Consider the following 26,972-nt stretch of genomic DNA (forward strand, 5'->3'; position numbering starts at 1 on the left):
AGAATTTAGATTTTGAATCCTTCTTTGCAAAAGCTTCGCTTTTTTGGAAGTAATACTGAAGGTAACTTGAGGTAATTCTTTTGTGTAATAAAAGATTTCTTGGAATCAACAACTATTTTTCATGACAAATTGGCAAAATTTTCTTGTAATCCTTGGCGAAAGAAATTGCTTGAGGTCTAAATGACGCATCTGTGGCTAGATTCTCCTCTCCTTTCCCCAAAGGAGAGCCTCAGACTTGACCCCTACCTGAACGGGTAACAAAAGATACTCCTCTTTTCTCTGAAGAAGAGGTGTTTGCAAAATGAACTTTCAAAGAGAAATAAAGTTTTTGTCAAAACTCCCTATTTTTAGACTTCTCTTATGGAAAGGGGGCCGCTAACAAAGGTTGGAAATGATATCATGGAGAAGCGAGTCCATCACACTCTTCCTGAAAAAAGAATTCTTGATGACAGGGTGGCCTAACAAAAGACATCTAGGTTACAAGGAAAACGAGCTTTCGTCGAAACTCTCCCTGGAAAAAGAGTTCCTTGTGTGACAATAAAGATTATTTTGTAAACTGTTCGTGAAGCGCGAGTCCTTTCAAACTCTCCCTAGAAAAAGGGGTTCAACGAACGAACAATAAAGACATGCGAAAAGAATGAGTTCTCTCGAACTCACCCTGGAAAAAGGGTCCCTCGCAAGAGAAAAGATTGATAATTGACGTTGATAGGTTTTGACACCCAAAAATTTGCTTGATAAAATGGATGACCAGAGGTCTGATAAAATTGGTGACCCGAAGGTCAGATTAACAAAAGGAAGTGACCCAAAGGTCTGATAAAGATTGTTTGATTCACAGATTTGAAGATTAACATTGAGTCTGAACCTCAATGTGAGATTTATGTTGCGATCAGTATGAAGACTGAATTTTGACAAAGTACCAGTACGAGCACTGAATTTTAAAAGATTGCCAGTACGAGCACTGGATTTCAAAAGATTACCAGTACGAGCACTGAATTTTGAAAAGATTATCAGTACGAGCATCAGATTTTAAAGGATTACCAGTACGAGCACTGGATTTTTGAAAGATCGTCAGCACGAGCACTGGATTTTTGAAAGATCGTCAGCACGAGCACTGGGTTTTAAAAGATTACCAGTACGAGCACCGAATTCTAAAAGATTACCAGTACGAGCACCGATTTTTTTTTTTTTAAATTACCAATACAAATTTGCGATTTTGTAAAGCAACCAAAGCGAGGTTGGATTTCATAAAAGGACCAATTTTGAAAATTGGAGTTAACCAGACCGGTATAAAACTTGGTTCGATCGGAAACTTCGAATCGGAATTCAAATCTTCCAGGAAAGACTAGATGCATTGGATTTGGAAGAAAATTCAAGTCGGAACTCTAATTTTTCCAGACCAATTCTGAATTGGATTTGGAAAAAGGTTTGAATCAGAACGCGGATCTTCTAGACCAATTCTAGAATCTGGAGGAGAGAAAAGGCAATAAGTGTAAAGATGACATTTGGGACTAGTTCAACGAGCACCAGATTTTAAAAGAGTACCAGTACGAGCACTGAATTTTAAAAGACTAACAGTACGAGCACTAGATTTTGAAAAGATTACCAGTACGAGCACTGATTTTTAAAAGATTATCAGTTGATTGTGATGGGAGATTTTCGATCTTCACCCTCACGATGACTTGGATGACTGTCGAGATCTCTGGATTTGTCCCTTATCCCGAATGAAATTTGGTGCAAATGCAGAATGGATGTAAGCAAATGCAAACACATACGAATGAATGTTAATGTATGCGAGTGAATGTAAATGAATGCGAATAAGCGAATGATGACAGATTTTGTTTGATCCTGCCCGCATACAGAGTATTTTGAATAAAAGATGAATTTTATAATGAAAATGCCCCAGTGTAGTATGAGAAAAGAAATGTTCTGGTAAAAGAATAATTGATCATTTATTGGAAGGGAATTTATTGAAGGATATAAAAGGTAGAATAGAAGTTTTCTAAGTATAGAATTTCTTCAAATGTCGGGCATTGATAGGATCGGGTAATTCTACCCCGTCTGCATTAATCAGACAATATGAATTATGTGGTAATTCCTCTTTGACCACGTAGGGCCTCTCCTAGTTTGGTGACCATTTGCTGCGTGGGTGGTGCTTGAGATGAGTTGTTGATCTGAGGACCGAATCATTAATTTTGAATCTTCTTTCGATGATTGACTTGGCATACTGCCTAGCTATCCTCTGACGATAAAACTGAGCATGCTCTGCTACTTTGAGCCTCTTCTCATCGAGTAGATCAAGTTGTACCAATCTCTGTTGCTGATACTGATCGAGTGGTAGCTTTAAAAGAGATTCAAATTTAAGGGCAGGTTTCTGAACATGAAGAGACAATACCACCTCAGTTCCATAGACAAGTTCTGAAGGAGTTGCATTGGTCGGGGTTCGAATGGTTGTTCGATATGCCCATAGTGCATCATGGATTTTCTCGTGCCAATCACGACCCGTCTCAATGGTTCTTTCCAAGATGCGAATCAAAATTTTGTTTGTGGCTTCTGCCTAACCATTCCCTTGGGGATAGTATGGAGCTGAAAAATGATGATGAATTTTGAACTTCGAACAAAAGGTCTTCATTCTCTCATTCTTGAAATGAGTAGCATTATCTGAAACAATGTCATGCGGTATACCGAAACGACAAAGAATATTCTTGTGAATAAATGAGACCACATGTCGGCCCTCTATTGTGCGTAACGTGACAACTTCCACCCATTTAGTAAAGTATTCTGTTGCGGCAAGAAAGTATTTATGGCCATTTGAAGCAGAAGGGGTGATGGGACATACGACGTCGATGGCCTACATAGAGAACGGCCATGGAGAGACGACAGATTATAAATATGTTGTTGGTGCATGAATAAAGGGTGCATGTATCTGACACTGAACGTACTTCTTTATAAAACGATAACAGTCTTGTTGCATGGTTTTCCAATAATATTCTGCTCGAATGATCTGCTTAACAAGGGTTTGGTAGCCAACATGACCACCGCAAATGCCTTCATGCGCTTCTCGCACAACTTCTTTGGCTTATTCTTCATCTAAGCACCTGAAATACTCAGAACTGAACCCACGATGATAAAGAACATTGGCAAGAATAAATAATAGGTAGACATATGCTGAATCACTTTTTGCTCCCTTTTTGACAATTCTGGTGGAAGCTCACCAGTTTCAATGAAGTTTTTAATATCTTAATATCAAGGCTTCTTCTTCTGTTCCGTCTGGTTGACTTATATTACTTGAATGAAGGCAAGTTGGTCAAGTCTGCTGATTTCAAAAGAACGACAGGATTCTCCGCTTCTGAAAGACATAATGAAGCCTAGGCTAGCCAAACCGTCAGCTATTTGATTAAACTCTCTTTTGATATGAAAAAGCTGAAATTCATCGAAATTGTTGATGAGGGCTAGAATGATCTTTTGATAAGAAATCAACTTCTGGTCTTTTACCTGCCATTCAACTTTGACTTGGCTGATGACGAACAATGAATCACCGAAAGCGTGTACTCTCTTAACATTAAAGTCTTGCAAAATTCTCAGACCTTAAAGCTTCATATTCGGCCATATTATGAATGCACTGAAAATTGAGTTTGAGAGAGAAAGGGATCATCTCCTTCTTTGGCGTGATTAACAAGATTTTGACTCCTATGCCAGACATGTTTTTAGACCCATCAAAGAATAGATTCCAAACTGAAGATTGTTGGATATTATGGATGCACTCATCAGAAAAATCATCCTCGGCTTTCACTTCTTCGGATAAAGGAAAATCGACTAGCTGATCGGCGATAGCTTGGCCTTTAATTGACTGTTGAAATACGTATTCCAAGTCATACTGCATTAATAGAACTTGCCATTTGGCGATCCATCCACTGAGAAATGGCTGCTCAAGAATGTACTTGAGAGGATTAAGTTTTGAGAGAATCTTGACTTCTGATGCTAACAAGTAATGTCTCAATTTCTGACACATCCAAACCAGGGCTAGACATATCTTCTCTATCTGAGAATACTTCTTTTCATAATCAATAAAAGTCTTACTCACATAGTAAATTGCATGTTCTATTACGCTGCCTTCTTCATATTGCGCCAGGAATCCGCCACAAGCGACTTGGTTAACATAAATATATAGCAAAAGGGGTTTCCCCAATTCTGGCGATTTTAAGACAGGAGGATTGAGTAAATACTTCTTGATATGTTCAAATGATTGCTGACACTCTGGTCCCCACTCAAACTTCACTTCTTTTCTGAGTAAATGATTGAAAGACTCACATCTCATGGCAAGATTGGATATGAATCGCCGAATTGATTGCATACGTCCCTGAAGACTACGCAATTCCTTAAGGTTGGTTGGAGGTGGCATATTAATGATGGCCTTTGCTTTAGCGGGATCCACTTCTATCCCATTTTTGTTGACCAAAAAGCCTAACAACTTGCCTGATTCAACTCCGAAGACACATTTCTGAGGGTTGAGTATTAGCTTGTAAAGGATGAACCGCTTGAAGACTTGACTGAGAGCATCGATATGGTCTTCTTCTTCCTTGGATTTGACTAGGATATCATCAATGTATGCATCCATGGTCTTGTGCATCTAATCATGGAAGATGGCGGCCATTGCGCACTGATAGGTTGCCCCGACATTCTTGAGCCCAAACGGCATGACTGTATAACAGAAAGTGCTCCATGACGTGGTGAAGGATGTTTTGGATTGGTCACGTGCGGCCAATTTGATTTGATTATATCCGGAGTATCCATCCATAAAAGAGAACATGGCATGACCAGTCGTGCTATCGACCAAGAGATCAATATTTGGGAGTGGATAGTCATCCTTTAGAGTAGCGTTATTGAGATCACGAAAGTCGATACAGATTCGAACTTTGCCATTCTTCTTGGGAACTGCTACGATATTTGTCAACCAAACCGGATAATCTATTGCTCGAATGAATCCAGCTTTGAGCAAATCCTCAAGTCCTTCTTTGACCTGTTGCTCGATTCGAGGATCCATCTTCCTCAACTTCTACTTAACTGGTTTCACATCAGGCTTCAAAACGAGGCGATGTTCCACCAATTTAGGATCTAACCCTGGCATATCCTCATAAGTCCATGTGAACACTTCTTGGTACTGCTTGAGAAAATCGATGACCCTTCCCTTCTCATCTGTGCTTAGACTGGTGTCGATTTTGAAAATTTTAGGACTATCCTCTGAACCAATATTGATGTCTTCAGTTGGATCCTGAACTAGGTTCGATGGCTCATCTTGTTTCTGGATTGCTGCAAATTCTGGCAACTCTGGAAGTGATGAGTCAAATTCTACCACTTCTTCTGGCTGCTTTGCAACCTTACTGTTCTCTGTTCTTGCCCTGACCCTATAAATCTTTGCAGGTTTCGATGTGATTTAAGAATTGATGACTAATCTCTTTATTGATTGGGAAGACATTCTGAAATTTTAAAAAGGAATAGTCTTTTAGAAAAAGTTCATTCATTATGGCATAAATTGCATGAAATGAAAAGGATAAGAACAATGAATTTTGAAGACAAATTGCAGAGGAGTAAGAGAAAGATGACATCTAAATGGACGAGAAAATTGATAGCTTTATTGAAGACTTAAAATGAAATGATGACATTTAAAATGAACCGAAACGAGACATCGTCCCTACAAACTGCAGAAATGAAAAGGAGAAAAACAGATGGTAGAAGCTTTTAATGAATCCCCTTAGTGAAGACAGTATTTTGTGAGATCTTTTGCCCATGAACCCCAATCCTGCCCTACGCGAATGATGGTCAGGGATCACTGGCTCTAGCCGACCATCTCCGTTCTTGCCCAAGCCTTTGAAAGGCAGATAACCATGCTTCAGTAACAGGTCAAACCCTTTCTTGGTTCTTACAAACTGCGGAAAAAGAGGATGGTCCATGAAAGTGCTGTAATCGAGACGACCCCCAATCTTAAAGAAATATGACCCTTGCCATCGGACCATCGCCGTATTATGCTTCGCCTCTAGCGTTGCCTCTAGTTTTAACATTTCCAGACTTTCGCTAAGAACAACTTCTTCGCTCTTCCTGATGCTAGGAATATCAGTAGTATAGGTCGGTCGGGGAATCATAGGCTGAGGCAGCCTCTCTTCTGGATCTTCCCCCAGGACAGTAGTTATCATGCCGCCTTTAGACCATTTAATGCACTGGTGTAGGGTGGATGGCACTGCATTGGCATTGTGAATCCACGTTCACCCTAGTAGATGATTATACGTTGGTGGCACATTGACAACGTGGAAAAGCATTGTGTGAACAAAGTAGTTGATAAATATTTTCAGGAAAATCTTGCCCTTTGTCGTCTGTCCGTGATTATCAAATCCATAAATGGTGATCAGATCTAGTGTATATTCTTCTTCTTTTATACCCAAAGCCTTGGCAGTCATTTCGGGGTAGATGTTGAGGCTACTGCCTCCATCTACGAGCACTTGGAGTACAGTCATCCTTCTGGTTCAAACTATAATGTACAGAGCATTGTTATTAAATGCATGGGGCTTGGGTAGGTCTTCATCGGAGAAAGTTATGGGAGCATTGGTCATGCCTGATTAACGATCTGGGTCATGTCTTCGGGAGTGGTGCCTGGTTTGACCTTGATTTTCCTCAATAAATCATCTAGGACTTGCTGATGCTTGGGAGAAGCATGCGCCAATTCAAGGATTAGGATATTTGAGAGGGCAGTAATTGGTCTTCGCACTATATCCACCTTCTCTTCTGATGCGTTGTCCTTTTCAGATACTGGTTTAATAAAGCTTTTAGGGAACCACGACATTCTTTTGGCCACTTTAGGAGATATTCCAGCAGGTTCTCTTGAGTCTTTCATCTTACTGAAAACTGAAACGAGGTCCATCTTCTGAGTATGGGACTGGGCCTTATGTAACACTAAAACCCGATGTTGAATGTTTATATCACTGCTAGGACATGGTTGGGTGTGATCTTGAGGCTGGAAAGGATGATCAGATATCATTGCGGTTGAATGCTGAAAGAAAGGCTGATTTAGTATTCTCATTTTCTCCTCTTCGACACCTTCTACCAACAGGTTTTTGTCAATATAATCCTGAATAATATTCTTTAGAACAAAGCAGTTCTCGGTATCGTGTCCCACTATTCGGTGGAATTTATAGAATTTCTCTTTCATTTTTCTCATGACCACTAGCGGATCAGCTACCCTTGAAAGCTTAATCATGTCACTGCCGAGCATATATTCTAACACTGTTTCGAGAGACTGATCCAAGGGGGTAAACTTGCGATTATAACTCCACCCTTTACGCTTTGGCTTTTCTTGATGTTTTGACCCTTGCTCAAGAGTCTGTTGTGGTTGTCTATCATACTAAGGGATCGATTTGCCTTTCTGATCATTTTTGTTGGGGTTTGACCCTTCTGACCCATAACTGGGGTCTTTCACATTTCCTTTATTCTGATTTCTACTATTATTGGCAGAGTAAGTGAAATAGGTTTTCTTCTTTGATTCTTGCTGACTGCTGTTCTTGGTAAACATGAAGCCTTCATAAGATCCATTTTCCATACTCAACTCAAGTCATTCAGCTCATTCTGTCAGTTCTATGAAAGTCTTTGATGGAGAGGTGGAAATCAGTCCCTTTAGGGGTTGTGAGAAGTTGCTCAGGATCAGAGATAGTGCATGTCTCTCTGATATCGGATCACACATCTTGTTACAAGCGGATCTCCACCTATGAATAAAATCCCTGGCTTTCTCATTTTCCTTCTGTTCCAGACTCCAGAGGTGGCTGAGGGTCAGGACTACCTCAACATTGAATAAAAAGTGCTCAATAAATAAATTGACCACTTTGTCAAACTCTTTCAGCTCTATAGGGTTAATGTGCTCCGAGTACCATTTTGCTGCAATACCCTCCAGACTGCGAGCGAAACAAAGAAATAAGGCTCGGTTATTCCTCCTGAACCTGGAACATTCTGCGAAGAATAGGGCGAGGTGTGCCTTTGGGTCACCCGAACCATCAATCTTGATAAATTTCTTGGGAAGATTGTCGAGATCATCATCCCCATCCAATCCATCATAGAAATCTTCACTTGTAAAGACCCTTTTGCCCTTGTCACGAGCCTGCACATCCTTGACCATCTTCATCATGTCTCGGAGTTGTGACTGAGTAGGGTCATCAACAGACTGACTTCTGGATTTATAAGCCGACCCCTGCCCTTGAGTTGATGTTCTAAATGCCTGCTGGGTTTCATATTCCTCATCAGTATCTCCTGTTGATTTTGCCTCATCAGAGGTTTCTTCATGACAACTCTGCTTTTTGGTGATCTTCACATTCTTCTTCACTGTTCGGCCTTTGATCTTTTTCTTATTGTGGGTTTTTCCTGAGCTGGCCCGTATTTCTTCATATAATAACTTGCTTAGCATTTTCTGAAACAACGAATACATTTGTGGGTCGATGTCATCATTAGTTTGCTGACTTCCATTTCTGACGGATTGTGAAGAGGTCATTTCTTATACTGAAGCCAATAGGGAACTGATAAGCTCGACTGGCGTGGTTTTCCTTCCGGATCTTGTTTGAACCATGTAAGAATGCAAGTGTTCTCTGTAGGGCAAAACTGAGGGTTAGCTGCTGAAAATGGTTTTGAATAGTAAACATTTGCTAAATATCTGGTAGACAAATTGAAAGATGTCTCATTACTAGGGACTGAGTCATCGCTGGTGTCACGACAATTGCGCTGCTATTCTTTATAAAATAAACAACTAAAGGTGCGCCTTGTTACCAAGGCGAGTTCGTCAAACCATGATAGCATGAAAATGAAAGGAATTTTATTGAAGGAAACATGATTTAATAATAAACTTGACATAAAGGAGGGGGACAAATAATTTTCCACCACTTCTGATAATCATTGGACACTCGAGGACCCGGAAAAAAAGTAAGATTGACAAAAGAATCTCAGTTATATCTCGCGGAATGGTATGCTCCAGACCACCGTGCTGATGTGAGATCGAACTCTGGCATGATCCCTGAAAGTAGGCGAGCTTCTACACGTTTCTGCCTCTGAGAAAACTGCCTGACACAACGCTTTGGATGGTAATATGTGCAGAAGAATGGGCCAAGTAGCCTAAACTGCTTGCTGTGTGCATAAGTATATCTGAAAGGTGATTCCTGACGATCAAAGTAGTCCCACGCGACCTCTTCCTCTTGGAGATTGTCGATCAAGAACCAATATCGTGTAACTGGAAGGAGCTTTTCACCATTATATCTAAATGAACTGGCTCTGGTTGGCACATGCCGGAGGAACCAGGACTGCAAGGCATAGATGCACCCTTCGACTAGAATTGATTCTTCGAGCGTGAAACGGGTCAACCCTCGGTACAGGAAAGCGAGTGTGGCCTTGGCTATGGAGAGGCGACTGGTCGGTCGACTTCCCCACCTTCACAAGAGCTAAACTATCCTAATATCCATGCGGTTTTGTCCGTCTGGAAAGAAAGTCAATCCTACTGTACATAAGACCATCATATGCCAGATTCTCTCCTGAGCTATTCGAGATAAAGAACTGACTTCCAAAAATGCCTCATACTATCTATAGATTTTGAGCAGGTTCACATATTCATTTTCATTCTCCTCGATTAATGGCCAAGACTTGCGTCTTGTCATGCGAACTAAAGCGTCTTAGAGATCTAAACCCTTGACATTGATAAAAAATTGTTTCTCCAATGGATCTCCAGGCTGACCAGCTGGCTCAGGCAATCCCATAATCTCTGAGAATTCGTCCATCAACAAAGTCATTTCTTCCCATGGGAACCAGAAAGTACAAGTGCACGGATTCCACCGCTCTGCTAGTGCATGAATTAAATTGTCGTTGACTGTTTGCTTTCCCACTGCGGATGTCAGTTCTAACCCACAATTGCTCAGATGGTCCGAAAACATACGAGAGAAGTTCTTGAACCATGAATAATATCACCAGGGAATGAAGGATCCGGTGTTGAGAGTTCGATGTTCAGGAATACTTTGTCACACCTTGTAGGAGATGTGACCCTTAGGAAAGACCGAATCAAGTTGACTGTATGCCATCAGACTGAAGAACCTGGAAAATTGGGATAAGACTTGGGAAAATATAAGGATTTTGAAAAAGATGCAGGGAGGATCAAAATGAAGCTGAAAATTTGAGATCCAGAAGAACGAAGGATAGAAAATCACCTGGAGTTTTGAAGGAAAAGTGGATAATTTGGAAAAATCGTCCAGGGTTTTGAGAAAATACAAAGAAGGGTTTCATAAATTGGAAAATGAGATACTTGAAAAATCATCCAATATTTTTGGAAAATTTGGAAAAATATGACAAAATAAGGTGAAAAATAAATACATCACATCCAGCACAAACAATTATGCACATATAGCATTCTCTAAAAGCTGACTCTAGATGCACAGGTTTTGAAATAGTTGTAGGACCTTAATCCTAACTCTAGGCTCAAATCATCTGTGTCCAATCATGCTATGCCGATATACTCGAGCCAAGGCCCGATGTACATGGCATAAAATCAATTTCTCCGGTTCTAGGTTCATGTTTTCCAACATCCTTGAGCGTCTACCGATATATGTTGAACTATGGCCCTTGGTACGTGGCAGGGGGGCGTTGGCCCAAATAAGTGCCTAGTTGTGAGGCTTTGTCCTGAACTATGGTTCTAGAAGAAAGCCTAGCAACATGAAGACCGGGTGGACATAGATGGGGTGGTTTTTGAAAATATGAGCACATGCAGGCAAACAGAGGGCTCTAAGTCCTAAAAAGATAGAATTTTGAAATATTTGAAGAAGCAAACATTGTTTTCATACAATTCCTAGATTGAGGAGGGTTATATTAGACCTAAGTCTATGTGAGCATGAATGATTTTCCTAAATATGGTCCTACCAAACCATGCCTAGTCTACATGCAATCCATGTCAACTGGGTTCAAGTCTAGGCTCCTAGGTTCACATGATATCAAAAAGTAAAAGCTGACATTCCATGGAACACAATTTTGACAATTTGAACTAAGTCAAGCACACAATTGATCAGGTGAAGACAGGTCCCATCACGGTCGCCAAACCTGTTATCATCGCAAAATTTTACTTTTGCAAGTCAAACTGACCTTTGAAAAAGATTTTGAAAATAACTCACCTTCGTTTTAAAATGCAGGATAATTATGAAGAATGGGACACGCCTGTCGGTACGAGGTTCAACCGTTTCTGGCGCCTTTACCAGGGCTAATTGAACCAATGATCAAAAGTGTGCTTAGCTTTGCTCAACTTGTCTAAATCGTGTTTTATTTCCTAAATGCACAAAGAATCAAGCATGTGCTATGGATTTTTCAAAAATGCAGATTTGAAAACATGATGTTTGCTTTGAATATTTGAAATACTTGGAAAATTCTTGGAAAATATAACACTTTGAAAATCGTCAATCATGGTGAAAGAGTATTTTCGAGAAAATGAAAATCGATTTATGAAGAAATCCTGAGGTTTTGTGAAAATCGATTCTGGGAAAACTTGGATAATTCTGAGAAAAGTTTGAATTTTGAACTTTGGAATTGAAGATGTTAGGATTTGGAAAATCATGAGTTTGAACTTGAGAAATACTTGAAATGTTCTTTGAAAACTCAGAATTTTGAGAAAAATGATTTCTGGGTAAGACTTAGAAATTTTTGAGAAAATCGATTTCTCTGAATTGGAATTGAGATTTGTAAATTGAATGAATGAATATAGATTTGAAAGACATTGTTTTGAAGAATTGAGAAAATCCTTTTGTATTTTGAGAAATACAGTGCATTTTGAAATTAGCCTAAGAGTGTAGGCTGAATGTGGCTAATACGAAGATCACAAATCTGGGTCTCATTCGTATTCTGACTATGGCCATGAATACGAATTCCACCGAGTTTGTCAACTTCCTAAGAGCTTGTGCACATGCCATTCGTGTCGACCATGGTGAGTTTGTAAAAATATACATGAATTGGCATACATAACAGTTATATATCAAAGTTTAAACTATATGCAATGCAAATCCTAATCTAAGCAAAAATTGAAATTCTTATTCCAAAGTTTACATTTAATTGAAATCACTAATTAAATTTAAATAAAGGAAATTAAAGGAAAGCAAAGTCTTCAATATCTCTGCAAAACTGGAGAACTTGTTAGTGAAGATATGTCGGCTTTTCTAGATTTATCCAGCAATATCTGGAAGTTGCTAGATTTTACTAAATATAAGCCTTTTTCCATGATTTCCTAAGATAAAAATAATGAAATATGAAATAAAGCAGAAGAAATAATGAAAATGAGATTTGAAAATTCGAAATTGGGGTCAAAATGACCAAAATACCCCTGATAGCAAGACTATGTCCTTGAAACCAGGGTTTTTCAGAAAGATATTTTATAAAATATAACTTTTGAAACTCAAATGAGGATAAATTAAGCCAAAGATGATATGATATGATTAAAAATGTGAAAACCAAAGTTTGTAATTTTGAAATTGATGTCAAATGACCAAAATGCCCCCGATAGCAAGAATATGGCATTGAAACCAGGGTTTTCAAAAAATATTTTGGTAAAAACTTTGGGTTTAGGGTTTAAAAAAGATTCAAATGAACATAAAATTGAGCATGAAGCATCCTAATATGATTCTAAACATAAACAAACCCTAAAAACATGAACTTATACACAAAAATTCAAAAATATCATAAAAATCATGATTTTGACAGTGTTTCGAGATCCTACGGGCACCCTGTTTTGCAATTTAATCCATTCAAGCTTCAAATGAGGTCCAAAATTCTTAAAAATCGGTACCTGCACTTATTCTCACCCTAAAATTAGATTGGAATCATAAAAATATATTTTTGTCATTATTCCAATTCACAAATTGCATTAAAACCCTAAAATATGCTATTTTTACCCACGGTCATGTACCAGTTTCAGTGTCAGACCCGAATCAGGGATCAATTGACCATGAAAATTCCTACAAATTTAATAGAGACAAAATAGACATAAAAGCAAATAATCTTCTTTTTACAGATCAGAAAAATTATCTTTGGTTAGGGAGATATCAATATGGCAATCTGGACTTAAATTTAACTAACATAAAATTGATTAAAACAGGTACTTCCAGTTGAAAATACAAGGAAAAATAGTAGATTTCATAAAAAATTTCTAAGATTTTAGCAGTGAATAACAAACAGATAAATAATCAACTTCCCTTTTTACAGATCATAAATTGAATATACAGTTAAGGATCTATGATCAACACAAATTGAATTAGGGTTTTAACAAATCATAACGCATTTTAAAAAGTGTATCTGACTTTCTGACAGAGCAAAAATATCAAACAGTGATAAAAAACTATTAAAATTTTACAGTAAATATCTTACATTAACACAAAGCCACTGCATTTTACATATCTCAAATCGAATATTAGATGAGAGAAATATCACATCTACAAGTTATATTTGAATTTGGATAACGATTTAATCAACAAAATTTGCGATTTGAATTTGTATTTTTCCAACAAAGTTTTCGAATCCCAAAACCTCTGATTTTTTTACAAAACCTCACTGACATGTCCGTGAACGACATATAAAAAAATCAGAAATTTTTAATGAAGATTTCAATACAAACTAGCATGCTCTCTATGGATCTAAGATTAAAACATACAAAAATCTAAGAAACACTAAAAAAACATGATTTAATCAATAAAAGATCATAAAAATATCTAAACAGTAAAACCAAATTGATTTTAATACTGGAACACATGTAATAAACATTAATATGCTAAAAAATAAAAATAAAAGAGTGAATCCATGGCTGGAATTATTTTTTACCTTTGAAATCATGGATTTAATCCATTTAACGGATAAATCTCATGTTTTCTTGGTTAAAAATTTGGAAAACGACAATGTAAACAATTCTAATAGATTAGAATCTCAAAATACAGCATTGAACAAAGTTAGATCATCTTCTTGGACCGATTTTGAGGTTCTTCATGGTGATTCCATGGTTTAAACCATGAAAGAATGGGGAGCCCATGGTGAAATCTATGTTAAAACATGGAAAAATATTAAATAAAGTTTTAAAAAAATTATGAAAACCTTACCTTGAGGTTGCAGCTGTAATGGAGGAAGGAGGAAGGGCTTCATACAAAAGAGAAGCTCCAAGATTCACCAAGGGGAAGAGTGGGGGTCGACCCCCCTTGGGCTCTCTTTAAATAGAGATTTTTTTTAGGTTTTAATTTGAGAGTTTTAAAAAAAATGGACTCTAAAGGGGGGGGGGTGATTTTTATTAATTGGATTGGACCTTAAATGGACTCTAAGCTAACCTAGTTAGACTCCAACCAAACTCCTAATTAACTTAGAAAACCTCCAAATGTGGCGCCACCTAGTGTGGGCCCACATTTGGGTTTTTAAAGCTTTTTAATTTAAAACTCTAAAAATAAATGGTTAAAGGTTTAAATAAAATGGGTTTTCAAAATGGGTTTTGACTCATCTAAACCTCTAATCTAACTAGGATACCGACTAACCCTAGTCTAACCCTGACTTTATCAAACGTGGCACCACCCAGAGTGTGCCCCACTTGAGTTTTCAAAAACGATTTTAAAACTTAAAATTGAGAGATTTTTCAAAAGATATTCAAAAGTAGACTTTGAGATTGAAAGTTTTGAAAGGACACAGAGTCCTGATTGGGTCATAACTCCTCTAGATATGGCACCAACTAAGTGGGCCCCACATCAGGGTTTTGAAAATTTGAAATAAAGACTGAAAATAGCTTTGAAAAGAGGTTAAAATCAATAAATGAAATTCAAAGTTTTTGAAAATAGAGTTTTAAGCGAACTAAAACTCTGGACCAGAGTCCTGAACCAATTAGGACTCTGAGATTTTAGATTTTAAAAGCCAAATAAAGAGGATTTTGAAAGATTTTATCAGAATTGATAAAAACAAGTTAAAAAATGCAGTGAGGGTTAGAGTCCTAACTCAACCGAAACTCTGAAATAGAGTCCTGAATCAACCAGGACTCTGCAAAATGACCTAATTTTTGAAAAACAAATGGAAATGAATGAAAATAGAAGTAAAAACAAACTTCAGAACAGACTCCTGACTGGATTAGGACTCTGGGACAGAGTCCTGATCGGATTAAAACTCTAGATTTTTTTTTGTATTTTCTGAAAAACAGATGAAAGAACTTGTGAAAATAGTGAAAATAACAAGTATTGAAATCAAACAGAGTTCTGATCCAATTGGAACTCTGAGGACAGAGTCCAGATTGGACTAGGACTCTCAGAATTTTGGATTTTTTGAGAAAACAAAATGAGAGAATTTTGAAAAACAAGTGAAAACAAGATAGAATTGAAGTTCAGTTCAGAGTCCTGATCTAACTAGGACTCTGAAGAAGAGTCCTAATTTGATTAGAACACTGAAACTTTTTGGTTTTCTGATAAACAAATGTTGAGATTTAAACAAAGCTTTTGAAAACCAGTGAAAATGAAGTAAGAAAATAAACTTTGGATAGAGTCCTGATTCGATCAGGAATTTGGAATAGAGTCCTAATTCGATCAGGACTCTGGAATAAAACCTCAGAATTTTGAAATTCCATGATAAAGGTATAACAATTTTGATTCCTGAAAGGATAAATAAAAGGATTTTTGAAGGATTCTCTCAAAATTGAAATCAGGGTCAGAGTTTTGATCCAACTAGGACTCTTCAAATAGAGTCTTGGTTCAACTAAAACTCTGAGTTTTTTACTTCTCTTTGAAAGACTTTGAAAGATTTTAAAAGATTTGATTAAAAACATGTAAGAATAATGATAAAAGATAGAGTCTTGATCCGACTGCAACTCTGAGGAAGAGTCCTAATCCGACTAAAACTCTAAAGTTTTGGCTAAAATGGAAAATTTTGAAGATCAGATGAAAAGATTTTAAAAACAAGTGAAGAACAAAAGTAACAGACGAAATCGGGATAGAGTCCTGATTCGATTAGGACTCCGAGAAAGGGTTCTAATTCGACTGGGACTCTAAGATTTTGGCAAAAAAAAAGGATTTTGATAGGTTTTCTCAAAAATAGGTAAAAAGGGGTAGTAAAAGGTAGAGTTCTGATCCAACTAGGACCATGAAAAAAGAGTCCTGATTGGACTGGGATTCTGAAATCTTAGACAAAATGATGAAAATGGGAAAGGATATGACCACAACTGGTTTAAAATACGAATGGAGTTTTAAAAAGCTTCAGAAAGATGAAAATACAGAGTCCTGATCCTACTAGGACTCTAAAATTTTTGAGATTTTTGATAAATAAAAGAATCCAGAAGAGACACCACCTGAATGGGTCTCATCTGAGAATTGAAATAAATTGAAATTGAGTTTCAAACAAATCCAGATTATTTTTTGAGAAAACACTTAGAATATAAGATCTTGGAGGGTTGACAAATGGCAAAATGCTGATTCAAAACCCAGGTTTTGAAATTGACTTTGAAAGAAAGTTTTAAAAGCTCGAATCTGGATTCAATATTTTGAAAACAGAAGTTCTGGATCTCGATAATGAGATGAAATGATGTGCAATGCCATGAAATGACATATCGAATGCATGCAGTGATATGTAATGACATACGAAATGTAAACATTGAATGAGGGTAAAAATTTGGGTTGTTTACAGACCCGAATGGCTCAATCCTTAAGGAGTTATCACTCGAATATGAACAAGGGATAGGAAAAAATCTCATTTTGATATTCCTCTTTTTTTCAATAAGAATATGTGTGATTGGGTATTCAAACTCAAGCACTTCTTTATTTATCATAACGTGTCACATGAGGCACGAGTTGTTGAAGTGGTTGCCCCCTAGAAGGTAGAGTTCTTCAATGGTACGAGTGGTTAGACACTGTACATGGGAAGCTAATGTGGAATGACTTCATAGAGTGCATCATGAAAAGATTTAGGCCCACAGTGCTTGTTAACTACCATATAGAGCTTAAGAATCTTAAGCAACAAGGCAGCTTGGAAAAATTTCAAATAGAGTTCAAGAACCTTTGTACACTCCTGCCTCAAGTGGATGAAGAAACCTTGCTTGGGTTGTATGTCGATGGGCTACGTGAGGACCTACGCATTGAGGTTCTTACAACAATTGTGAGAAGTCCTAGAAAGGCCTACAAGGTAGACAAGCTTAATAATGAGAAACAAAGGTGACTCCAAGCGATGCAAAGGCCAAACCAACCTATTGACACTCGGGTGGCCAATCCAAGCCCGGTCCATTCAAGGGGGCAACATCCACCCCTAAGGTGGAGTCAATCAACGTGCATAACACAAGAAACAAATTAATAAGGGTTTCTGCTTTATTTGCAATAATAAGTGGTTCAAGGGTCAAACATGCAAGTGTTACCACATCTTTCAAGTGATAGAATATGAATCCGAGGAAGAACTCTCAGACTATCACTCGTTGAATGATGAAGAAAGTCAAGAGGAGTCATGCCATGAAATCTCCTACATGCACTCTCGAGAATCTCCATTCCCAACTCCATGTGGATACATGGCCACCTAAGCACACATGAGGTAAATGTACTCATCGACACTTGAAACACTCACAATTTTATTCATGAGAGTGTTGTTCAAAAAATCAGGTACAAATTCAAAGAACACCTCACTTTTGATGTGATGGTTGAAAACAAAACAAACCTAAAGTGTTTGGAGGTCTGTCCCGATATTGGTTTACAGCTCCCAAAAGCTAAATTTATTGTGGATTTATACGTCCTACCTATGCATGTTGTGGACATGGTCCTTAAGATGCATTGGCTGCAAACTTTTGAAAAAGTAGTCTGGGATTTATTCTCTATGGAGATGTCTTTTTGCAAGGATGGATGAGAAACTAAAGTCGTTGCTATCATACCTCCAATAGCAAAGGAAGTAGAGTGGCGCCCAATGTGCCTATTTGCTCATCTCAAGTGGTAGAGCCAAAAAATGCCCCGATCCTCATGGACGATCTCCCTGGTATGGCTAAATTACTGAATAAATTTTTTGATCTGTTTGATGAGCCACATGATCTACCTCCTAAAAGGACCCAAAACCATAGAATACCCTTAAAGGTGGTCATGAGACCCGTTTACATAAGGCCCTATTTGTATGATCACTCCCAAAAATACAAGATCAGAAAACTCATGGGAGAGATGATGAGCCAAGGGATCATCCGCCTGAGTGTGAGATGAAGGTGTCATGTGGAAGTTTGTGTAGATTACCAGACCTTGAAAGACAACAGTGAAAGACAAGTTTTAATCCCAGTCATTGAGGAACTACTTGATGAATTGCATGGTAGCGCATTCTTTACAAAGCTTGATCTTAGTTCGGGGTATCATCAAGTGTGCATGGCCTATTATGATATGTACAAGATGACATTTAGGACTCATGAGGGTCTATATGAGTTTTTGGTCATGCTCTTTGGGTTGACCAATGCACCCGCAACCTTCCAAGTCATAATGAATAGCATTTTCAAAACTATACTTTAGAAGTTTGTGCTTGTTTTCTTCGATGACATATTCATGTACAATTGTTCTTGAGATTCACATTTATAGTATGTGTGATTATGTTAAGGACCTTGTGGGAGCACCACTTGAGTGCTAAGATGTCCAAGTATCTCTTTGAATAAGCCCAAGTGGGCTATCTTGGCTATATAGTCTCCTACCAAGGCATCTAAGACGATCTGGACAAAATTGATGTTTTGCTTGAGTGGCCTAAGCCACATACTGTGAGGGCATTATAGGGATTCGTAGGGTTGACTGAGTATTACAGAAGATTTATAAAATATTATGACTATATTGCCCATCCCCTTACCTTCCTCTCGAAGAAAGACAGTTATGTATGGACCGACAAGGCCACTTATGCATTTGAGAGGTTGAAGAAAGCTACGTGCCAAGCTCCAATTCTTGCCTTGCCGGATTTCTCTAAGGTCTTTGTGGGGAAGACAAATGCGTGTGGCAGTGATTTTATGTTGTCCTCTCACAAGACAGATGTCTCATTATATTTATAAGCAAAGCCTTGCCCAACCAGAGTCGTACCTTGTCTACTTATGATAAAAAAATGCTTGCAACGGTTCTAGTGGTGGAAAAGTAGCACCCTTACCTTCTTGGGTGTAAGTTCAACATGCAGACAGATCATTAAAGCCTTAAATACCTATTAGAGCAGCGGATTACTATCATCAGCTAACATAGATGGGTTATGACTTTAAGATCCAATACAAGAAAGGCTTGAAGAATAATGCAGTCGATGCCCTATTCTGCAATTTGAAAACACACCAAATTTGCATACACTTACCACAACTGAATGTAATGTATGGAGTAAGGCATGTAGTGCCCAAACAGACCATAGTGAAATCCAAAAAATGGTGTATAAGTTGGGTAAGAACCCGGATAGTCACCATAATCACACAGTTAGAGGTAGGCCATGTTATACAAATGACAAATCTATTTGCCACTAGAGAGCGATGTGATTCAGGATCCTTGATACGAGGTGCATAACACATTGGTCAGGCATGAATGGTTGTATTCGAGAATATGTATGACAATGTGTAGTCTGTCAGGACAACAAGTACAAGACGATAAAACTGTCGGGGTTGTTGCGGCCTTTTCTGATTCCCGAGCGAGGGTGACAAAATATATCAATAGACTTCATGGAGGTCTTGCCCTCACGTGAATGTAAGGAGGTCATATTTACAGTGGTGGATATGTTTTCAAAATACACTCACTTTATCAGATTTCCATGCAAGTATACCGCTCAGATGGTAGAAAATCAATTCGTGAGTCATATGGTAAAACTCCACAAGATGCTCAGAAGCATAGTGAGTAATCGAGATTCGATCCTTTTGAGCTAGTTTTGGTTCACCTACTTTGAACTAAGTGGGACAAAACTGAACCACACCACCCTCAAATGGATAGGCAGACAAAAATCATAAACAAAGCGGTAGAGATTTACCTTCGCTAGTTTGTAGGAGACACCCAAACAAGTGACCACTTTCTGCCATGGGAGGAGTCTGCCCTTAACACTAGTCATCACTCTTTCATAGAGATGACCTTGTTCATGGCATTATATGAGTTTCCTCCCCCGTCAATGGCAACATACGATGATGAGAGTGTTGCATCTCCTGAAGTCGACTATGATTTAAAGATGTGATATGAGATTCTCACCATATTGAGTTAGAATATCATAAAGCCTAGCAATGCATAAAGTAAATCAACAACAAGGGTCATTTCGATTGGGCATTTAAGGAAGGAGATTGAGTGTGGCTAAAGCGGAGGCCTAGGAGTCAAAAGACTCTCTTGGTCCAAGACTATCATAAACTACTGCCAAAATACTATGGATCGTGCAAGGTGAAGGAACGGGTAGGAAAGTTAGCCTATCATGTGGCTCTCCTCAAAGAGGTAAAAATTTATCTTGTCTTTCATGTATCCTACTTCAAACTATTCCATGGCGAGCCTCCAGCTGTTGTGGATGTGCCCCATGAGGAAGACTGTCTTTAAAAATTCATCTTGTCTTTATTTTAATTGTGTGGCAGTTATATTATTTTGGTAATTAGGTCTAGTATGAGTCCTATTAGGAAATGGCCCTAAAATCCCTTCCCTAGTTTAGTTCTAGTTGTCAATTAGGACTCTATTTTGGTCATTAGAGGGTGTTGGGTTAGCTTTTATTTTTGGATTGGAATTGAACTCTAACCTAGGCCAAAAGCTATAAATAGAGGCTTGGGATCCCCTAGTAAGGCATGCAAATTATTGAAATAGAAATTCCCTTCTCTCTCTTTCTCTCCTTGTTCTCTCTTGATTCACATGAGGATCAAGCCCTCAAGCTGGTCGGTCACTGTGAACACCCCAATTTTTTCAAAATGTTGTAAATATCCCCTTTTTGCCCTTTGCACCCATTTTTTGGGCAATTGAGTCACTTCTTAATCTAAATTCCATTTTTTTTAATTTTTTTTATTTTACATATCTGACTCAATTTCGGATCGGGATCCAGATAAAAATCTAAATCTGAGCTTCGTTATCCAGTTTTTTTTTAAATCAAAATTCCCAAAAATTCCAACATAACTTTCTGAAAAGGCTCAAAACAGTTCGTCTGGTATCCGTTTGGATCCATCGAGTTGTGTTTCTCAATTCGAGGTTTAAAGCTCGAATATTTTCTTGAAACTTGGGTCCAGACCCATTTCCTGAAGAATTTTTCCCAAGACAGCCTTAAAAACCCTTTTTGTAAATATTTCTCAAAAATACAAAAAATTAGTTTTAAATCCTTGTTTTCTCGTAAGTTTTAGGATTTTATTCCAAAAATATCAAAAAAATATAGAAAATGTCAAGAAAATAACAAAAAAAAAGCGAAAAGAAGAAGGACAGTTTTTGCAAAAGCCTTTGAAAAAGAGCTGGCCTTTTGAAATTTTAGGAAAATGAGAGGATTTTTTTTTTGCGAAAAAAAAATCGCATTAGGGTTACGAAGGCTCTCTCCATCGTCTTTTGGGTTTTCTACTTCTATCGCTGGAACCCTCTCATGACCGACCCCATGTGCTCTTCTCCCTCTCCAAAACCCTCCATCAACCCTCCGATTGCCTCTATCGCCCTTCTCCTTCGTCCATCATCAACAAAATCGCATGCCTCCATGTGCGTTCCTCCCTCTGGAAGCATCCATGGCCTCCACCCTCCGATCTTCTTCTTCCCCCGATCGATCCACCATAAACCCTCGATCGCCAACGGCCTGGCACACTCCATTTCTCCACCTTCGATTGCCAACGGCGCACAACCTTTTCACCTCAGCCATCGATCTGCAACCGAAGGAGGCTCCTTCTCGAACCATCGTTTTCCCCTATAAAAAGAGTGACGCAGAGAAAAGGAGGAGGAGGAAGAAAAAAAAAGGCAAGAAAAGAACCTTTAGCATCGATCTTCATCAGAGCTTTGAGAATCGTCCACTTTTCCCCTTTCATCTCCATCCCGGCTCTCATCATCAAGGGGCCGACATACCATTCTCTTTTCACTGCCTCGAGTTCTTCTTATTCATTATCAACACCGCAACCGCGAAAACCCATCAAGGAAGGAGGAAAACCCCTCTATCGGTGGCATTCTCTCCAAAACATCTCCTGGCAAAAGTTGAAGAATAACATCCCAAGGCAGGAGCTCCCCATCTCAGAATATCGAACGGTCGATTTTCTCCCTTCAAGCCATCGCAGGTCGACCTTCCATCAAGAAGAATTGCAGGTGAATAACTGTGCCTTTTTCCTTTTGAACCTTCCTCAAAAAAAAAAAAACTGCTACTTCGCTTTTATTGTGCTTCATCTTTTCTGATCCTCGTTGGTGTTGTCTCATCTTATTCTCTTCTTTTTTTTAGGCATCCCTGTAGCACCGATTTTTGCTCATAGCAAAATTGATCTACAGACATGCAATAGCAATAGGGATGAGTCCATCATCCCAACACTTTTTTTCTTCTTCTCTTTTTGCAGTTTATTTCACGTTTTCATTCAAGTAATGTTAACCCCTTGAAAACTCATTCGTGCCTCCATGAGGAAACATCGCTGATATCCATTCACCATCTTGGTATCTCTTTTGTGTTTGTCTCCATTCTCTTGGTGATTTGCTTTGGTTCCATGGTATGGAATATATGTTTAGGTGTTCCTCTTAGAATGTTTATTTCTTATTCACATCCGAATTTGGTAATCGATTTTGTATTGATCATTTACTGCTATTGAAACCCCTGTTTATGTTATTCTCCCTTTATGATTTGTCATACCGATTTATTTTGCTAGTACCCATTTGTATATTTTACAGTCCTGCATGCTGTTTCTCTGTTATGCATTTCTTTGTTGTTGCTTTGTTCCACTTGTTTCAATCTACAGGATAACTGAGCGTGAAAACGTAGAGGTAACTCATCGATCTCTGCAAGTTACCTGTGAGAGGAGTTCTTTCTTGTTATGTTAAAAAAAAAAGGAGAGAAATGTTTTCATGGCTGTGTGTCTGTGGTCACCCTCTAAGGGGGGTTGAAGACAGGAACAAATGTGAAATCAGATTCAGTAAAGGGTTCAGATGTCCGAACAATCTCATAAGAATGGAGTGACTATTTGCACTTTCCTTTATGAGTCCCTGAGAATGTGATCATCGAAAGATATCCGAATGAAAGGATCGCACAATTGAGAATCATGGGCAGGATTCTCAAATCTTTCGCATTATCTGCAAAAAACCTTTATAGTCACCACAGACTTCACAGAAAATTATCATGCAGTCGGCTGAAGTGCTGGACCCCGGTTCAGGAGGTTGTGTTCCTATCTAGTCCCTATTTCTGGTTTAAATCATCGCAGTCAACAAGATATCACTAATGAAGCTTAGTTGGTGTTATCCCTTTGGAGTAAAAGATGATTAAGCAAAGAGGACCTACGTCAAGTATGTTTTAAAAAGGTGCCTTTGATTCGCAAACACTGGGGTCAATGATGTGTCCGCAAGTGATGACTGCAACTTTGCTAGCCTAAGGAAACTCTTTCCTGTAAAAGGACGTGCATCATTGCTAAGATCCTTCCTCGATCTCACTGCAATAAAAAAAAAAATTGGCTGGGAGTAGTCTATCTTGACATTTGTTATCATATTTTCTTTCACAAAACCTGCTATAGTCATTCATATACAGGTCGTTGCCGGTTTTCAGTCATCGGTAAGATGTGTTGTATGTTATTTTAGGATTTTGAATTAATTGCCAAAATCAGGTGGTCTTGAATAAAAAGGTAAAGTTCGCTCAATTCTCGTAGATCATTAAATACAGACACATCCACAGGTAAGGTGACTTCCCTGAAAGAATTTCCATTGACAAGTGCAGTTTTGTCCAGTTTGGCAGCAGGATGTTCTGTTGACAGGAATGCCCGATGCATCTATGATAAAGGTGTTGTCCTGACAACATCCTAGGCATTAATCGATATAGTCGGAACCATCGAGGATGGGTCTTTTTCTGCAGATATACATATGCGTTAAATCGGGAATGTTGCTACAAAATTGACTTTCTAAAGAATATTTTTTTTTTCTCTCATATAGGCATAATCAACTGACTATTAATATTGATTATAGGTACGACCCTTTACTAAATACCTGATCGTGGGGTTGATCTTTCGGTTAAAGCAGCAAAAGGTAGGCCTTGAACTCAAAACCTTGTGATGATATGACTTCCACTACGATTATGACAATATGAAATGTCTGTAGAAGTCTGTAGCATTTGGTTCCCTACAATATATATCATTCCATCTCCATAACACAACAATTTTCCCTTTTATTTACATCTCATGGGCACTCACTACATCCATGTAATCCTCATATCGGTTTTGCAACCACCTCTAGGTCATAGATTCTCTTTTGCTGTTTCCCTCATTCTGATTCTAGCATGTGCAATTATATTCCAGTTAAATATAAAGGTCTTAGGCCGATGTACATAAATTTACATTTACTTCTAAGGTATCATGTGTATAACAGTGTTCATGTATTTATTTTTTCCATTTAGGATGTTGTATACATATTGAATTTCACTCTGCATTAGTTCGATATACCAGCCCCATCACATTGCCCTTCTTCAGATGAATCAGATTCTGAGAGGATCAAACCGAGAATGATTAGGACATTCAGCTATCTCTCCGTGAGAAATCGCAGATATTTCTGCAACAAATCCTATACAAAAAAATCTTTTCATAGATATACACAAGCTCCCAGCCTGAGCCAATTGGCTGACAAATGTCATATAGCCATGGAGGCTGTAGTCAGTACCAGTTGGCGACTTAAGCAAGGCAGCAAGTCGTCGATTTCACCTTCATGACACCTAAAACCGCTTAGCATATAGTATATTTTCCAGCCTTACCTTCATTTGTGCGTTGTACAATATATATATATATATATATATAATATGTATATATATATATATATATATATATATATATATATATATATATATATATTACATCAACTCTATCATTCCCCATTACACCGCAGCCAACCATTTTTTTTTTCTTTCATCAATGTATACTGTTTCCTGCATTATATACATGTATATTGCTAAATGTTAGCATCATTTTGTCTATCCCATTTTCTGCATCATAGTTACATCCTTAACACGTCAGCATACCTTTTATAATCGCACCCAAACCTCACAACATTTTCCTTCTTCACTTTGCCGCTCATAGGCATAGTCTGTTTCCCATTACAAGTTATCTACAACAGCTGTTTGCTGTGAACTCGTTTCTCCTGCACTTCCTCTACCACCTGCAGCCATCATCAGCACATAGCAGATGCATTTCATGTTTAGTTCCAGCATACCTCACCCTTCACAGTGGTTACACCGATGTAACTTTGAGCTACCGTGGCTGTTAGTAGAAATTTGATAGCAGTCGAACCTCTGTTATTGCAGCCCCATGGGTGCTATACTTCATTAAAATCGGCATCTTCATACATCCCTTTTACCTGTTGCACATCTACGGCATTGCCTAAAAATTGTTGTCTCATACTATTGGATGTGGGCGCCCTAGCAAAACCCTGTCAACATTGCACTCCCAGCCTAGGTAGCATCACAAGGTCAACATGTCCTTAACAATCCATAAATGGGGTATTGGAGTATATTCATGGCATAGGGATTTGCCGAAGAACTGTGATTTCTCATAATAGTTCAATGATCTCCCATTCCCCATGAATGGTTCATCACTAGCAGTCACCTTAGGCCATCTTGGCCCTCGTCTTCATTCATTGCATATGGAAGCCACTTAGTTAGGGCCTTGCGTATTATACATACATATATATATGTATACCCATATAGATATGTACATTTTCTAAACAAAATGCAGAGTAGGCCAGGTACTTTTTCTCATTCAGCATGAACATAGCATCTTGCATTAAGGTCAATACAAATCGTATATAACTTTGCTTCTAATAAAGTATCTTCTCCTAGATGGTACTGACTCATTCCCCTGCAGGGAAGTCATGGGAGACTTGTATTACTTTCTTAGATTAGGGATGTTATTGCTCCAAATTTCAAGGGTTGTAACAACTTAGATATTAATGAAAAATTTACATTTTCCACCTTAGATAGAATGAATGAGCATTGTAAATATCATGAATTACTTGTTCCTCATGCATTTTTCCTTTATTTCTCAAATTTTCACAAATGGCAACACAAATGACACATGCACCATTTCGTAAAAGGTAAATTAATCCTAAGTTGATGATCCATATCAATGACCATAGTCAGGGTGTGGACAAAACTTAATATTTTTATTCTTTTACGTAATAACACTGGATCCACACTGGATCCTTTTCAAAAAATCATCATATTTTCAAATATTTCTTTCTTTTATCAGAATTTAACTTAAAATCAACTCAAAATACATACCAATGGCCATAATCAGGGTATGTTGAGAGTTAATTTCATTTTAAATTCTATAAAAGCACCAAATGTGTTTTATTCTTTAACTGAATTTAAATACAGATTATTATATAATACATTCAATGACCATAGTTAGGGACGTATTATATCTTCAATCTTATTTTAATTCAGTTTAAGAATAAGATAGCTTTTCAAAAATCTAAATTCAAATTCTTTAAATTCATTCATCATTTAGGATAAAATTGCATCATATTTTCAAAATTTCCTTTTCAAAATTCCAAGTGATTCTTCTTCTTCATTTCTCAGATCAAGTCTTATTCAAATCCAATTCTATCTCATTTCAAGGTTCAAAAATTCAATTTCAAAATCCAATTTGACTTTGAAATTCCAAAATCATTTTTATATTCACATTTCAAATTTCCAACTCAATTCAAAATTCGATTTCAAAGTTCAATTTAACTTTGAAGTTTCTGATTCATCTTCAAATTCAAAAATCAAGTCTTCAAATTCAAAAATCACAAGTTTTGAGATTGATTTTTGAATATTAACTCTTCTTAAATTTTAAAATTCAATATGGGTTTTTCAAAACCCAGATCCATCTT

The 26,972-nt window shown here is 37.8% G+C and overlaps 1 protein-coding gene across 1 annotated transcript in view; it reads right to left on the reverse strand.

The window, feature by feature from the left end:
* LOC149816587 (uncharacterized) overlaps window positions 1-21,749 on the reverse strand; it is an 81,462-nt gene extending 59,713 nt beyond the window's left edge. Inside the window, exon 1 of the mRNA XM_089986932.1 lies at window positions 21,541-21,749. Within this exon, the coding sequence (XP_089843058.1) occupies window positions 21,541-21,749 (209 nt within the window). The remainder of the gene's footprint in view (window positions 1-21,540) is intronic.
* Window positions 21,750-26,972: the final 5,223 nt, after the last annotated feature.

The sequence above is a fragment of the Nuphar pumila genome, chromosome 14 (genome assembly GCF_984573655.1).
Source record: "Nuphar pumila chromosome 14, dmNupPumi1.hap1.1, whole genome shotgun sequence".
In the NCBI taxonomy this organism is placed as follows: Eukaryota; Viridiplantae; Streptophyta; class Magnoliopsida; order Nymphaeales; family Nymphaeaceae; genus Nuphar; species Nuphar pumila.